General features: G+C 42.3%; 1 protein-coding gene and 1 long non-coding RNA gene across 4 annotated transcripts; one reads left to right on the plus strand and one right to left on the minus strand.

Moving 5' to 3' along the window:
* Positions 1-3,447: 3,447 nt before the first annotated feature.
* LOC139023403 (uncharacterized) lies at positions 3,448-6,082 on the minus strand. Its single transcript, XR_011474529.1, has 2 exons — positions 5,996-6,082; positions 3,448-5,856 (listed from the first exon to the last, which is right to left on the minus strand). It is a non-coding gene; the product is annotated as an uncharacterized lncRNA (long non-coding RNA).
* On the plus strand, positions 6,068-14,117 carry LOC111955753 (uncharacterized). Of its 3 annotated transcripts, XM_023976067.2 has the most exons (9): positions 6,068-6,159; positions 6,656-6,764; positions 7,182-7,240; positions 7,335-7,412; positions 7,517-7,656; positions 8,044-8,169; positions 8,316-8,373; positions 8,493-8,756; positions 9,444-14,117. In XM_023976067.2, the coding sequence occupies exons 3-9, from the start codon at positions 7,216-7,218 to the stop codon at positions 11,429-11,431; spliced, it is 2,679 nt and encodes an 892-aa protein (XP_023831835.1). In that variant the 5' UTR covers positions 6,068-6,159; positions 6,656-6,764; positions 7,182-7,215; the 3' UTR covers positions 11,432-14,117. The 3 variants fall into 3 exon arrangements, with proteins under 3 accessions (XP_023831835.1, XP_023831834.1, XP_023831837.1); XM_023976066.2 differs by lacking the exon at positions 6,656-6,764 and having other exon boundaries at positions 6,071-6,159; XM_023976069.2 differs by lacking the exons at positions 6,656-6,764; positions 7,182-7,240; positions 7,335-7,412 and having other exon boundaries at positions 6,071-6,159.
* The last annotated feature ends 1,158 nt before the right edge of the window (positions 14,118-15,275 follow it).

Raw genomic sequence — 15,275 nt, forward strand, 5'->3', positions numbered from 1 at the left:
TTTTGTTTTATAATGTCATTGTAATTGTAATGATAAATTGTAATAATATAAGTAATTGAATAAAAAGGTATAGTCTGTTGTGCGATGACACCAACATAACATGGGCATAGAATGAAACGGATGGACGTTTTCCCCAGGTTTAATTACATTACAAATAGTGGTAATTTATTGCAAATATGCAGTTATTATAATTTATTTTTCTATTTTTTCTTGTTTGGTCAATTGATTTTTTGTTTTGAGGAACATAAGGTTGTATATTGTTCCTGAGGAGGGAATGATATAAATTGACTAAAATTGATTTGAGAATATTTAAGTATGTATCAAACTATGGAAGGAAATTAGGAGTAGTGACTCATGTGAAATGGGTTAGAAAAACTGTGACTACATTGGGGATATGAGGGGCCTCATAAATGAAGATTATGGTAGTGAAGGGGTGTTATTTCTAGAAACGATGTATAATATTAGAAGAGAACTCACAGAAAAGGAAGGACAGTTAGCCTTGTAAAATATAGGGATATAAAAAAATAGGGACAATTCTAAAGTAAATAGAACATTACACATACCTAGATTATGGTAAAAGTAATAAGTGGTGGCATTTTGAACACTAGAGCAAAAGTTTAAGAAACTTATGACTTAGTTTTGTTAGGATTGGATATTCTTCCAACTGGAAGACACTTGACTGATTACATGTTATTCTTACAGCAGTTGCTGTAGGGACCATCATTTGGCTATCATTATGAATATTTCTGTGGCAGGAGGCCAGGTATTTGAGACAGGATGTTTACATAGGGCTGTTATTTAAAAATTAAAATTGAGTGATCTTGCTATAAGAAGAAAGTCTGTTGTCAGGAAATAACCCATGTGTTAGTGTGTATGTCCTCAGGAAAAAAAGAGCACATAAGCCAGAAATGGAAGGGCTTGGGCTGAATTCTGGAGACTGAGTGTACATCAAGATACACCAGGCTGGGGGTATACTTCTTACAGCACCTGCAGTGGTAAAAATCGTCATGTCTCTCTGTGGTGGGTGCATAATTCTCACAAGAAGTAAGGTCCAGCTGAATAATGGGTGAGCTAGAAAACACCATGACAGAGGACGTGGAGAGAGAGAGAGAGAGAGAGAGAGAGAGAGAGAGAGAGAGAGAAAGACTAGATTCCACTGTAGACATACTGGGTTGAGTTTGGGGGCTACTTGTTTTATTTGTTAATGCATCATGTGAAAAAGGATAGATGTTAGGGTAATTGTACTCTAAACAACATGTTGAAGGGATTGATGTGAAAGCATATACAGTGTTGAATTACTTCAAGAAGAGATAATGTTGATTAAGGTTATGCACGTGATTATCAGTTGAAATGGAGCAGATGGGAAACTAAGTAAAAAATGACATGATTTGGGAACACCTCTCAGAACCTGGGGCCGAAAGGGGAAGACTGGGTGGAAGCGTGAGGAAGCTTTTTAGGGCTTTTATTTTTGTGGAGTCCAGCAGAAAAGTATCCTGGAGGCATAGTCAGGTGAAGAGAGAGTGGGAATTGTCATGGNTGAGGAAGCTTTTTAGGGCTTTTATTTTTGTGGAGTCCAGCAGAAAAGTATCCTGGAGGCATAGTCAGGTGAAGAGAGAGTGGGAATTGTCATGGTCTCAGATTTCAGTTTKCATGAATATATTTATGCATAACACATAACATTGTCAATACTGTTATGTTTTGTCTGTTGTTTTCCAAGTCTTATGTTTAGGAAACCAGAAGGAGAGGGGTTCGCCAGCTTCAGCTGGAATGTCAGTTTGTTGTGTGATGAGTGATGGAAGTAAGAGGATGTATGGTGTAATCATAGAACAGAGGCCATAAGTCTCTAAGTCTGAATGCCTCACAGAAAGAAGGCAGAAACCTGAACCAGGACGAGAGGTTCCGCATCTGATGATCCAAGGGGAACAGAAGGACCTCTCCCAGTGATACCAGGAGATCTAGTCTGCGTTCGAGTGTTTCGGAGGAAGTGGGATCAACCGAGGAGAGAAGGACCCTATGAGGTGGCCAAAGCAACAAGAACGGCCGTCCAAGTGAAAGGAAGCAAGACGTGGTACCATCTGAACCACTGCACCTGAGTCCCAACAGAGACAAGGACACAGCCATATAGAGATGAGGACACAGAGGATGCTGATTCACCAGGCAGGAGCCCGGAAGGAGCAGGAACAGCGAAAACAATCGAGACGCCAGGGATGTGCCAAAAGAACAGCAGACCAAGTGAAAGCCAAAATACGACAGGTGCATCACCTAAGGCACCCAGAAGAAGACGAAGGAGAGACAACACTGGAGAGAGAACCTGCAAACAACCAGTATTCTCTCCTATGGGGCCAGAGAGTCCAGGGATGAGAGGAAGTAACCTGCCTGCTACTCTTGATGACATACCTGTTGTGGCAGACCTCCTTGAAGGAAGCCCACAGAGGGACTCCGAAGTACCACCTACAGAATGAGAACATCTCTTCCCTAAAATTGACACCCTTCCAGATGGAAGCCCAGTCCGGCCTGAGGAGGGAGCCTCAGGGGAAGAAAGAGGAGGAAAAGTCCCGCAAGCTGAAGAAAATGGGGATTTCCCCACAATTGACTTTTCAACTCTTGAATGGTCCCCTTAACAGACAATTGAAGTTAGAACAACAAAATAAAAATGACATTGACATAACAGAAAGTAACAGTGAACGCTAGTATAGAAACAACAGACTCACGCACAATCAAGATGTATGGTGGAAACAGGAAGAGAAGAGAGGAACCAGCCGAACAATCCTAAAAAAAAAGCAACAGATATCTCAGAATCAGAACTACTCAAGGACAGCACACAAGAAGTAGTGAAGAACGAGTGGTACGAATGGGCTAAGTATACGGCAAACAAACACAGAATGGACAATTGTATTTTGTGTAGAAAATCACCTTTGTCTGATCTTTTGATAGTACCTGAACTTGCATCATTTGAAGAATGTGTTAAATGTAAAATGTTCAATGTATTCAGAGAAAATACTACATTCTTTTGTGTAACATAGATGCAGCTTGGCATTAGGTAACACTAAAGGCAGAAGTGAATAAATAAAAATATGTTGGGAAAATATGAATGTACAAAAATAAGAACTGAATTGAATGATCCTCATAATGATAGGTTTACTATTGTAAAAAGCGAATATGAATGTTTCTACAGCTATGGAGATAATGGGATGGATGTGGGAAACACTATAGTTAATTGAATAAACTATTTGTGTGTTAGAAACTGTAGGAGTTAGTAAATTTGATAAAGGAATGATTGTGAATCACAAAGGTAAATGTGGTAATATACAGTGGGGCAAAAAAGTATTTAGTCAGCCACCAATTGTGCAAGTTCTCCCACTTAAAAAGATGAGAGAGGCCTATAATTTTCATCATAGGTACACTTCAACTATGACAGACAAAAATGAGAACAAAAAATCCAGAAAATCACATTGTAGGATTTTTAATGAATTTATTAGCAAATTATGGTGGAAAATAAGTATTTGGTCAATAACAAAAGTTTATCTCAATACCTTTTCTTTGTATTTTCTTCTACCAGATCTATTGTGTTATATTCTCCTACATTCAATTCACATTTCCACAAACTTCAAAGTGTTTCCTTTCAAATGATACCAAGAATATGCATATCCTTGCTTCAGGGCCTGAGCTACAGGCAGTTAGTTTTGGATATGTCATTTTAGGCGAAAATTGAAAAAAGGGGGCTATCCCTAAGTTTTAACACACAACATATGAATAAAAGTCACAGCACGGGAAAACCAATCAATAATACCTCATACAATAATAATGACGAGCAACTCCGTGGCAACTTCAAAAGAAACATCTGACAACAAAGAACTCAGTCATCAACATTAAAGGATTTGCAATCATCTGTATTCCCTCCCAGTGGAGGAGTGACTAGGGCACGAAGATGTGTGTATAAACGAAAAACAAAAAAAGGACTTAAAATGTCCAAAATTCTTCTTGGACAAATTTCAATAGTCCTATATAAAATCGATACAGTTCAAACAATAATAAACAATCAACTTTTTTCTGGTGTTTTACAGTCTATTATGCCCAACAATAATAATCGTTTTTAAAAAATTGCTCAGAAAGCTTGGGGGGGCTAAATAAAGCCACCCGCGGGCCGCTAGTTGGGAAACCCTGTTTTGCTATAATGCTTTTGAGCCTTTTTATTTTAAAGTAGTTTTTAGATTTTGTATTACTGTTTAAATTGGACTGTTTTACTTTTCTATTTTTGTATAAAAATAACTTTTAAAGGTTACCTTATTGATAGTTTTTGAGTCGTTTCTAGGGATTTTTCCTTAGCTCCGAGAGCTTTTTCATCTTGAGGGAGAGAGAAAGGTAAGTGTGATTTCTGTGGGAGTTAATGTTACATATAGGGACAGATGTAATACTAAAAGTAGCAAGGACATGTGTACATAGTGCATTTGCTATTCTGGAAAGGGCAGCATACCAAAGATTAGATGGAGCGGAATAAACATAAGTATAATGGCCAAGACCATAAGTGCTTAGGATAAGCTGGACATACCAATGTCAGAGGAACACACAATCTACTAGTCCTAATAAGGGCAACATACCAAAGAGCACACCAAGCTAAACATAAGTACAAAAGCCAAAGACATAGGCCCATAGGACAGCTGGACATATATTATTTTTAGGACATGAAAGGGTCTCGCCACCATTATTACCTAACCGAAAGCAGATATGGGCGTTATTGGGCATGAACAAACAGGAAGCTTAAACTAAAAGATAATGGTGGCAGATGGACTGAGGGAAGTAACTTCATTTGCATGTAGGATGGACTCATATGCTGTAGGTGTATAAAAGCAGAGCCAGTGCTCAGGGAAGTTGGTTGTTCCGCGGACCAGCATGGCTTCTGATATTTTGTATTAAAAGCCACAAGTTCTTGTAAGTGTTATAATTCTAAGATGATTTTCCACCACATTTCCTGTTGCAACAACAGACCCTTTACCAAAAGTATTCGCATTTCCCTTAACACAAGGTGTATTTAATATCTGCAATTTTAAATCAAATTATAATTCCTATCAACATTTCCCAACAACCTTCACACATGATACTGATAGTAGCCTATTCTCATAATACTGCTGGCACAAGTCTACCAGTCCTAAAGTTTTTATTTTGTTTCTCTTCTCATTATAAGCAGAGACAAGACTACAACTAAATTTCGAGCAACATCATATGTATCTATACACCCTTGGGGGATCTCTCCACATAACATCCTTCTGTACACCCTCTTTGTTCCCATCTCTTATGTGCATTTCTACAACCCATAACTCTCTTTACGCCCACACCTTCAAAATTACCTAAACATATTTAAATCGAATTCTCTGAGACTCTAAAAGGACACTAAGAATACACACCCTCATTATAATAGATGTAGTATGATGAATACAATCAATTACCATACATTGAATAAAATGAAAACACTATGTCAATAGACAAATGTATAACTCTTGAACAGGATAAAAGATTAAGACTGTGGAGGTGAGAAAAGGAAGCTGTTCAAGATTCATTAGCTCCTGAGTAAAGCCAGGAGTAAAGCCTCCTGCTATCACTGCAGGAGACAGAGAATGGCAGACAGCTCACTGAGGATGGTAACTTGGAAGGCATCTTTTCACATGGCAGTCCACGTTTGACTGGCAGAGGGTTTTGTATGTTCAGTTGATGGTGACATTACACAGACCAGGAACTCTTCATACAGCAACACTATCTTTATGGCTGTTTTGTTCTTTAGTGTTTCATAGCCAACTTCATGTCATGCAGGACAATATAATGTACACTTTTTGAGCTCTCACATTGTTCTTCAAAGATTTCCTGTGGAGATGAAAGTAAACTAGATCATCTATTTTATTGTGGATCAGTTTGACCCATTCAATTCATCATCTTATCACCGCTCAAACTCTGATTTAGGAAAGGAAGACGTGTGATTAACAGGCTGTAATAAATTCCTCACCCCTCTTTAGTTCCGCACTCTTGAGTTTCCCCCGCTGTATCTGACCTCGTGCTTTACGCAGTGCGGTCGTCGAGTTGATAATCCGTGTCAGTAATCTCTTTTAACAATTTATTTCAGACAGACAGATCAAACACACCATTTGCCCCGACGTGGAGTACAGACCGGTAGGTCATTCTATTGTTATATGTTAATTAGCCATATGGAAAACTTTTTTTTTTACTAGGTAGTTGCTGGCTAGCTAGCATTAATGTAATTTGGCTATCTCCACAGCAACTCAAACGTTCTGTTAAGAGTTTCATTAGCACACATTTGATTGTTAACGATAGCTTGGCGAGATTGACATTTATACTTCAGTTTTCATACGAGCCTTGATTTGGTAGCTTGTCGAATGTTTTTATCCTGACATTTCAGTTTCGTTTCTTTGGCTAATGGCTAGCCACTTTCGTTTTGCTAAACCATTTGGAAGAAAATATTGCTGACGCGTTAGCCAGACCGGCCAGTGACCACATTGAAGTTGTTACTGACCTATTATTTAATTTTAACACATTGCGCTCTGTTCCTGCCGATATTAATTATTATATCTACATTAAGGATTTGTATGTTCTATCTAGCAAATATAGATCGAGTCCTGTAGTTGAGTTATATTTTACTTTTTATCAGCACACCTCGGTGACGCCAGTCAATCAGCTACATCACCTTTCACATGCTCGTGCATCATCAACAAAGACGAATGGTGTGACAGTCGGCTTCCTTTTATAGTGTTCTGTTGGTAAGAATGGATTTGGCAATATATTTGTATGGTCAAACAGTATGTGAAATATGATATTGTTTAACTTTGCACCATTAAACGTGAGCAGGAGTCTAGTTTATGGAATTGATTGGGATCAATGCCAATTGTCAATCGAGCATGGCAAGATGAGCTTGAGTCTTGACTCAAATGGGTGCTGTAAAGTCAAACTGACAGATGTAGAGTGTGGTATGGCAGCTAGCTAATGCATTCTCGATATCAGATTTTTTATTTTATTTTTTATAATATCTGCTTCTGTCCCTTGCAGCCCCGTATTTGCAGTGACTGGTGTTGTTGTGCCACCCTGTGGTGTTTGCACACAGTGTGTTTTCCCCCCCTGCCTCCCTCTCTGTTTCTCAATCTACTCTCTGTCGCTCTTTCTTTCTCGCTCTTTCTCAGTTGTTAGGGTGTTTGACTCCTGAGGTCTGTCACTATGCAGCCTGGAGGAGCACACAATGGTAGGCAATGGGTTATCAGCTCTTTATTCATCCATTCAGCATCCTCTCTTTCTTCCTTTCATTGTCATTCATTCATTCTCTCATCCTCATGTAGCTGTGTGTGGCCAGAGCCTGCTGTCCAACTCCCTTAGGGTGTATCTGAACAACAAGAACAGACTTCAGCCCATAATCGGTCAGGAACAACTCTGTGTTTTTGTAAATGATACGTCTGTGTTTTTGACCAATGTGTGTACTTTAGACCTGTGTGTACTTCACGTGTGCGTGTGTGTGTTTTAGGTCTGGGCTGCGTGACAGAGTGTGTGACACTCGGCAGGGACTCTGAGGCGGTGTACCTGTGTGAGGTGTGTGTGTGTCGTCTCAGTAAGGCTGATGTCAGGAGCCACATCATGGGGAGTCTCCACAGATACAATTACATTGTGAGTGTGAGACGTGTGTTTCTGGATCTGTGCTCTTTACTCACAAGCTACTTAATGATTCTGATGTGTTATTGTAATACCTGTACAGTTAAACCACACCTCTTTACACCAGGGTTTCTCAATCCTGGTCCCAGGGACCCAAAGGGGTGCTTTTTTTTGTGCCCTAGCATTAACACACCACATTCTTATCAAAGGCTTGATGAGTATTTTTAAAGTCTGGTGTGTTAGTGCAAGGACAAAAACAAAAATACGCACCCCATTGGGGCCTTAGCACCAGGATTGCGAAACACTGCTTTACACAATCACTGACCTACAACTAGCCTAATACAGCTGCATGTATACATACCACTTGTGTGTTTCCTCTCTCCTGTGGCTGTTGTTGTATAGAAAGTCCATCACCCTCATTTTGTGTCAGAGTGGAAGCAGAGTCCTCCTGACCTGTCCAAGCTGGCCCGGCCTCTTATGGAGATGGCTCAAATACTAGAGAAGAGAGAAGGAACCGGGGACGTACAGGTATGTGTGTGTCTGTGCATGCTGGGGTGATGTGAGTGTGTGTGTGTGTGTGTGTGTGTGTGTGTGTGTGTGTGTGTGTGTGTGTGTGTGTGTGTGTGTGTGTGTGTGTGTGTGTGCAAATCTCCTCTGTTCTGTCTTTCTGTTAGGTGCTGAAGTTGGATGCTGCCATGTATGACCATATGACAACACACAGCGAGAGCGATGGTCAGTCCATATTCTCTCTTCTCCTTCATCCATCAGTTTTTTTTCTTTCTTTGTACCAGTCGGTGTCACTCACGCTGTCCGCCCCCCCCCCCCGACTTATCGTTCTCTCTCTCCTCCAGCTCTCATCCTCTTGCATGCCATCAGGACTGGGAGGGAGCAGAGAGATCTTCAGAGCCAATCAGTGAAGCAATCCATCCAACCAGAGAAGCCTGTTGTCCAGCTTGACAACCGAACCGTCCTATGGAGGAGTCCGACCACCCAGAGTCGGAACTTATCTAGCCAATCTGAGAAGTCCCCTGTGTTGCAGCAGAGTGTCTCTATCCAATCACGGCTTAGTTCGTGGGAGGAGGAGGGGTTTCTCCATGGAAGCAAGCCACTGATTGGTGAGTGTATGACCTCATGGGATGATGCGCCAACTTTGTTAATGGGTGGTTAAAGACATTGGGTACCACTGTGTTGGAAATACCCTTTTGACAGTTTGTTTAAAGGCACAATGCAGCTGTTTTCATTCCCATGTCAAATTTCTGGATAACAATTAAGTACCTCACTGTGACTTGTTTTCAATCAAAATTGAAAAAACATACAAAAACAGCTTCTTAGCAAGAGCAATTTCTCAAGCAAGAGCAGTCATTTTGCTAGGACTGTCTGGGAGTGGTCTAAGTGGGGGAGGGGAAAAACGAAAACTAGCTGTTATTGGCAGACTGGTTTGGAACTCTTTCTTATTGGTCTATTAACTAATTTACCGGATGGTGACGTCACCAGGCACTAAAAGGGCATTATCATAATTTTCACAGTAGTATTCCAACTCCTAGTGTGGAAATGTACATAAAACACAGGAAAGTCACATTTTTGACTGCACTGGCCCTTTAATTCATTTTTTAGTATTTGCGTCCTCTGAATCATTCCCTGCTACACACGTTGTGGTGTGTGTTTTCTTTATTTTGCCCATAGAAAAATAATCTCACTTTTTACTGACATTTATCACTCCTCTTCTTTGTGAGTGTCTTTCTCTCGTCGCCTCTTTTTCTCTCTCCCTCGCTCTCTTCGTCTCCTTTTGTCTCTCACTTAAGGTTCTTCACTGAAGCGTCCTGCCTCATCATGGCAGCATGACCCCTCTCTTTCCCCGACCCCAAATGTCACAGCTGGAAGTCAGACGTCTCTGGGCGGGCCTGAGGGGAAGGGTGCGGGACTACAGGGAGTTCCTGCAAAGCTGATTCGCTGTGAGCCGGTGTTCAAGGTCAGTCTGTCTATGACGGACGGCCCCTGGCTGTTGGAGAGGAACTCCTTCAGCCTGGAAACTCCTTCAGCCTCCCCCTCCTCCCTCAGACACGCCTCACCCCTTCACTCCCCCACCGTAAATGCCTCACTCCAACCCTCTCCCGCTCCCTCACGTTTGCTTGGCCAGCCGGGAAACTCGGTTGCCGCAAGACTCGGAAACACGCATGAAAATACACACACTCCGGGACGGACACACACTCCGGGACATGTACTCACTTCGACTATGAGACTGGGCCCAGCCATACCTGATCAGCAGCTGACTATGGGAGACGAGGACACCGACACAGACCGTCTGTATCTCGGCGGGGAACAGAGGTTCACTGACTATGCTTTGTACTATGGCAGAGAGAAAAACACAACTCACGGTCTCTACTCAGTCAACGAGCAAAACAGTACTGACATGGTTTACCTCAGGAGAGAGCAGGACCGAACTGCCCATCTGTATTCAGAAAATAACCGACTCACTGACACAAAGTTCCATTTCCGAGTGGGGCAGAACAACCGACAAGGCAGTATTTACCCCGGTCTAGCCTGTGCCAGAGACATCACTGACACAGCGTCTGTTGCCGGGCCGATTCTCTTTACTACTGGCCGTCTCTCGAAGGAGAGCTTGACAGACACTCCTCTAATGGAAGAAGAACAGGAGGAGGAGAGGGGGAATGAGTGTCATTCTGGGGCACAGAGGCTTGCAGAGGATGACAGGACAACTGACAGTCTGTACTCTACTGGAGAGAGGATAACTGACAGTGGGTTTTCCACAGGAAGCAGGTCAACTGACAAAATGTACCAAACAGGAGAACGATCAACTGACAATCAGTCTTTTACAACAGAAGTGACAACTGACCGTTGGTATGCTACAGGAGAGGAGCTAACTGACCGTCAGTTGATGGAGGAAGAGGAGCAATGCAGAGCTGAAATTCAGAATGGAGTTGGGCTCATTGTGGAGGTCATGGTGGAGGAGGGGGAGAGATGGGGAGGAAAGGATGGAGAGAGGGAGGAGAACTCAGACTTTTACTGCCAACAGTATTTGCAAGGCCAGCCTCCACAACGGCACCAGGCGCAGGGGTTCACAGGAACTCATAGAGGCGCCGTAGGGCTTCATATGGGTGACACAGCAGATCTCAGACATGACATAGCCCTTCATAGAGATCAGGCAGGGCCAGCCCTTCACCGAGAAGAGATGAGCAGTTGTATAGGTGACATAGCAGCCATGCAGCAGGTGCAGTTATGTGAGGCTGAGTACAGAGAAGCATGGGCCTACGGAGGCACACAGCTGACCCCAGACACCTATAGATCAGGTCCGCAGGGGTACAAGACTGACCCTGGCCCCTACCTGCCATTCCCAGAGGGCCACAGAATGAACTGTGACCCCTACCAAGTGGTTTCTGATTGGTTTAGAACCACCCCTGGTCTGCACTTCGTTCACTCTAACCCTGACGAGTTTACACCCCAGGTCCTCCCGTACCCCCACAATACACTGCCTCAGGGGATTGGACCCCATCCCCACTCTGGTCCCTTTCCCATGAAGATCGGGGGCGTGCAGCCACAGGAGTACAGAAGGCTCCCCAGCCCCCCATTTGTTATGGTGTCTAGACCCTGCCACCCCCAGCCCTTCTTTCCAGGACATGGAGGGTTTCTGTCCCCCCGGCACGGCCCAGACTTCCCCCCACAGCCCTCCCCACTACAGAGGAGCCTACTTGGGCCACAGCCCTGCCCGGAGTCCCTGGGCAGCTCCAGGACCAGGACCTCCCTGGGTCTAACTACCACACATCATACATAAATCCACCAGGATAGTTATTTGTGGCACTTTAGACACTTTGTTGTTTTAAATAGACAGGTGTTTTGTGCATTTGTTTTATACACTCTGTGGTCTATTGTTTTTATAGCTGTCTTAAACCAACAGAATCCCATCCATTGTATAAGTGCTGATTTTAGGTACTTTCCCTGTCAACGTGATTTCATGACATCATACAACTGTCAACGATTCAATTCTGTTCCCGATTCCGATTTATACAAGACTTGTTTGTTTTAAGTTGTTTGTCTGCTGCCGTCGAGTCAAGATGGAGCTGAGATGGATAAATAGACAACACGTTGAACACTGGCTAAATTTGATAATATTATGAACTCAGTTTGTGAAACGCTGCTTCAGCGACCAACTACTTAGACATTATGAAGAAGGAAAATAATCAATTTTTCAACAAATATTTTGGTTAATGCAAAAAAAATTCTAAATGTAAATATAACCTAAGGTTTATTTTACACAATTAAGGGGGATCAATTAGGGGTTCAACATGGACCTTTCCAGAACTGTCCAGAAGGAGTCGCTGTATTAGTTTTCAGTTCGACCAGCTGAGGGAAGCAGAGCTGAATAAGTTCAGAAACACAGCACTTGTTAAAGTAAACAGTTTTATTTTCAAATGTTTTTCACACTTGCCATGTGTGCTTGCCTCAGGAAGTTGGGTTTATTTCAGTGTGACAACAGCTTTGGCCAGTGTTATATTTTGACTTTGGTTCACACACCTTTACATTGGCTTAACTGAGTAGATTTATTGAATTATTAGTGTTAATTTGAAGATTATTCCCCAAAAATGTTTATGTGTAGCAGATACGACAGACTCAGAGCCGCCTCTTCCTATAGGCAGACTACGCGCTGCACTTTTCTATTTTTCAAAAGTGAGTTGAGACCCGACAGTTCCTTAAAAAAAAAAAGAATACACCACGTGCAATTTTGAGATTTTGTTGTGTTTCAGCAGTTTCCCACTTATGACAGTCGCTCAATGAGCCCATGTCAGCAAAACATGTTAAGATTGCTAGGTAAGGTAGTTGAGCCAGGGGCCCTGACCTCCCAGGGGGGCCTCCATTGATTTTTTTCACTCTTTTACAGATACCTTTGTGTATGTGGATTTGGCTATTTCAGCCACACCCGTTGCTGACAGGTGTATAAAATTGAGCACACAGCCATGCAATCTCCATAGACAAACATTGGCAGTAGAATGGGCTTACTGAAGAGCTCAGTTACTTTCAACGGGGCACTGTCATAGGATTCCACATTCTCCAACAAGTCAGTTCGTCTAGAGCTACTCGGTCAACTGTAATTGCTGTTATTGTGAAGTGGAAACGTCTTGGAGAAACAACAGCTCAGCTGCGAAGTGGTAGGCCACACAAGCTCACAGAACGGGACCGCCGAGTGCTGTAGAGCGGAAAGATCGTCTGTTCGCTGTTGCAACACTCACTACCGAGTTCCAAACTGCCCCTGGAAGGAACGTCCGCACAAGAACTGTTTGTCGGGAGCGTCATGAAATGGGTTTCCATGGCCGAGCAGCTGCACACAAGCCTAAGATCACCATGTGCAATGCCAAGCGTCGGCTGGAGTGGTGTGAAGCTCGCCGCAATTAAACTCTGGAGCATTGAAAAGGCGTTTTTCTGGAGTACTGAATCATGCTTCACCATCTGGCAGTCCGACGGACGAATCTAGGTTTGGCGGATGCCAGGAGAATGCTACCTGCCCCAATGCTTTGTGTCAAGTTTGGTGGTGGGGGAATAATGGCCTTGGGCTGTTTTTTACATGGTTAGGGCTAGGCCCCTTAGTTCCAGTGAAGGGAAATCTTAACACTACAGCATACAATGACATTCTAGATGATTCTGTGCTTCTAACTTCGTGGCAACAGTTTGGGGAAGGTCCTTTCCTGTTTGAACATGACAATGCCCCTGTGCACAAAGCAAGGTCCATACAAAAATGGTTTGGAAGAACTTGATTGGCCTGCACAGAGCCCTGACCTCAACCCCATCGAACACCTTCGGAATTAATTGGTACGCCAGGCCTAATCACCCAACATCAGTGCCTGACCTCACAAATGCTCTTGTGGCCGACTGGTAGCAAGTCTCTGCAGCAATGTTCCAAAATCTAGTGGAAAGCCTTCCCAGAAGAGTGGAGGTTGTGATAGCAGCAATGGGGGAACCAACTCCATATTAATACCCCTGATTTTGGAATGAGATGTTTGATGAGCAGGTGTCCACATACTTTTGGTCATATAGTGTATCATATGAACATGGCATAAGTCATGGCAAAATGTAACTGAAATATGTCCTCTCCACCTCATGGTGAACTGTGTAGAATTCCAGGATATTACCTTTGAAACTGCAACTGTTCTAAAAGGCTAGAGGCAGCACTGGACAGGCTACTCAGCAAGTGGCATTGAACTTTATTTTTTGGTCAGTTGTGTCTCCCCCACTGCCTAATGTCAATTTGTGGGCATGATAAAACTTTTCAAGCAGGTCTTTAGACTAACCATATAATGTAGCACAGCTGGAGTCAAGTTGTTTGTTTTTTATTTGACTTGTTTTTCATTGAGAATCAGTCACTGTTAATGCTGTATTCAAGCGTCTCATACTGTAGTTAATTTGTGTTGCTGCTGTATTTGAGTACATTATGGCCTTCAGGCTAATAAAGTCACAGTATCCATTGATCTCCTGCTCCAGTCATCTAATGCAGTGGCTCCCAACTTTTTTTTTTTATACCAAAGACAAACCAAATCTTACATCAAGTCATTGTCATTCTATAGTAACGCCTGTTTTTTGATCTTATGAATTTCTGACCTTAGAAAACCCTTAGAGGGTTGGGAAACAAAACACTGATCTACTAATATCTTCCATAACATTATCCAGCTGTCATGTGAATGCTTGAGAAGGAAGTACTGTACACACCTCAATGTTGCAACAATCTACTTTATTGAATCTGGTTGTTCTCAGTAATATTATTTACATATTGAAATAGTGCAAACAAGTAAGGAAGCCAGATAAATGAGAGGGTCTACTATGTGTCACCCTATTACAAGTTCACTGAACGTGTGTGGAAGAAATTGCATTTCCAGTCACTAAAACACAGCAAACTATCAAACCTTTGAAGTCAACATTTACTATTTTCATATGTATTACTTTAACCCTGTTAGCTTGTTTGGTAAAGAAATGAAATGTAAACTCTATTTTGCAGCGAGCTCAAACGCAATAAACTCAAGGTTAATGCAATTGGACAGTTTTGTCAGAGCCTCAGAGAGTAACCAATAACATGGCTCTCATCAGAAGAGCTGTGAATTAAAGGTGAAACAGGGTCAGGAAATATAAATATAATAATCATTGCTCTTCACCCATCCTGTTTCCTTATCATACGTTGCATATGCTTGTCATACTAACAGCAATGGTGGTTGCTAAACTTAAAGGTCATGAACAGTCAAAATCATGTTTTTCATGAAATTGGATGAAACCAGATTAAAGTGTGATGACCAAAGTATGCCATGCCAAACACTTGGATTAAGGAGGCGGGATTATTAAGGGGATAGGATGACATCAACCTAACGCTTATTTTAATGCACCAATGGTAGCATGATATTCGCTTAATTTAAATGAGTACCACCTTGTAACCAACATTGTAGTGTTTGCGGAGGGGTCGTGGTTTATATAGCTTGATAGCTACTCTACTGGTGCCAAAATTAAACCGTGTCGGCAAATATAATTAATTGTATACACTATTCATCTATGACAAAGATTTTTATATCATTAACCAGGTTTCCATCCAAACTTTTTATGTGCGTAAAGTACGTCAGATAAATGTCATGACAGGCCTGATA

This window comes from Salvelinus sp. IW2-2015, linkage group LG31 (assembly GCF_002910315.2).
Source record: "Salvelinus sp. IW2-2015 linkage group LG31, ASM291031v2, whole genome shotgun sequence".
In the NCBI taxonomy this organism is placed as follows: Eukaryota; Metazoa; Chordata; class Actinopteri; order Salmoniformes; family Salmonidae; genus Salvelinus; species Salvelinus sp. IW2-2015.

Bases quoted from the DNA above. Each gene is read 5' to 3' on its own strand.
- LOC111955753 (XM_023976067.2), top strand. From the start codon at position 7,216: ATGCAGCCTGGAGGAGCACACAATG. The intron at 7,413-7,516 runs GTCAGGAACAAC...TGTGTGTTTTAG, and splicing joins CAGACTTCAGCCCATAATCG to GTCTGGGCTGCGTGACAGAG. The intron at 8,757-9,443 runs GTGAGTGTATGA...CTCTCACTTAAG, and splicing joins TGGAAGCAAGCCACTGATTG to GTTCTTCACTGAAGCGTCCT.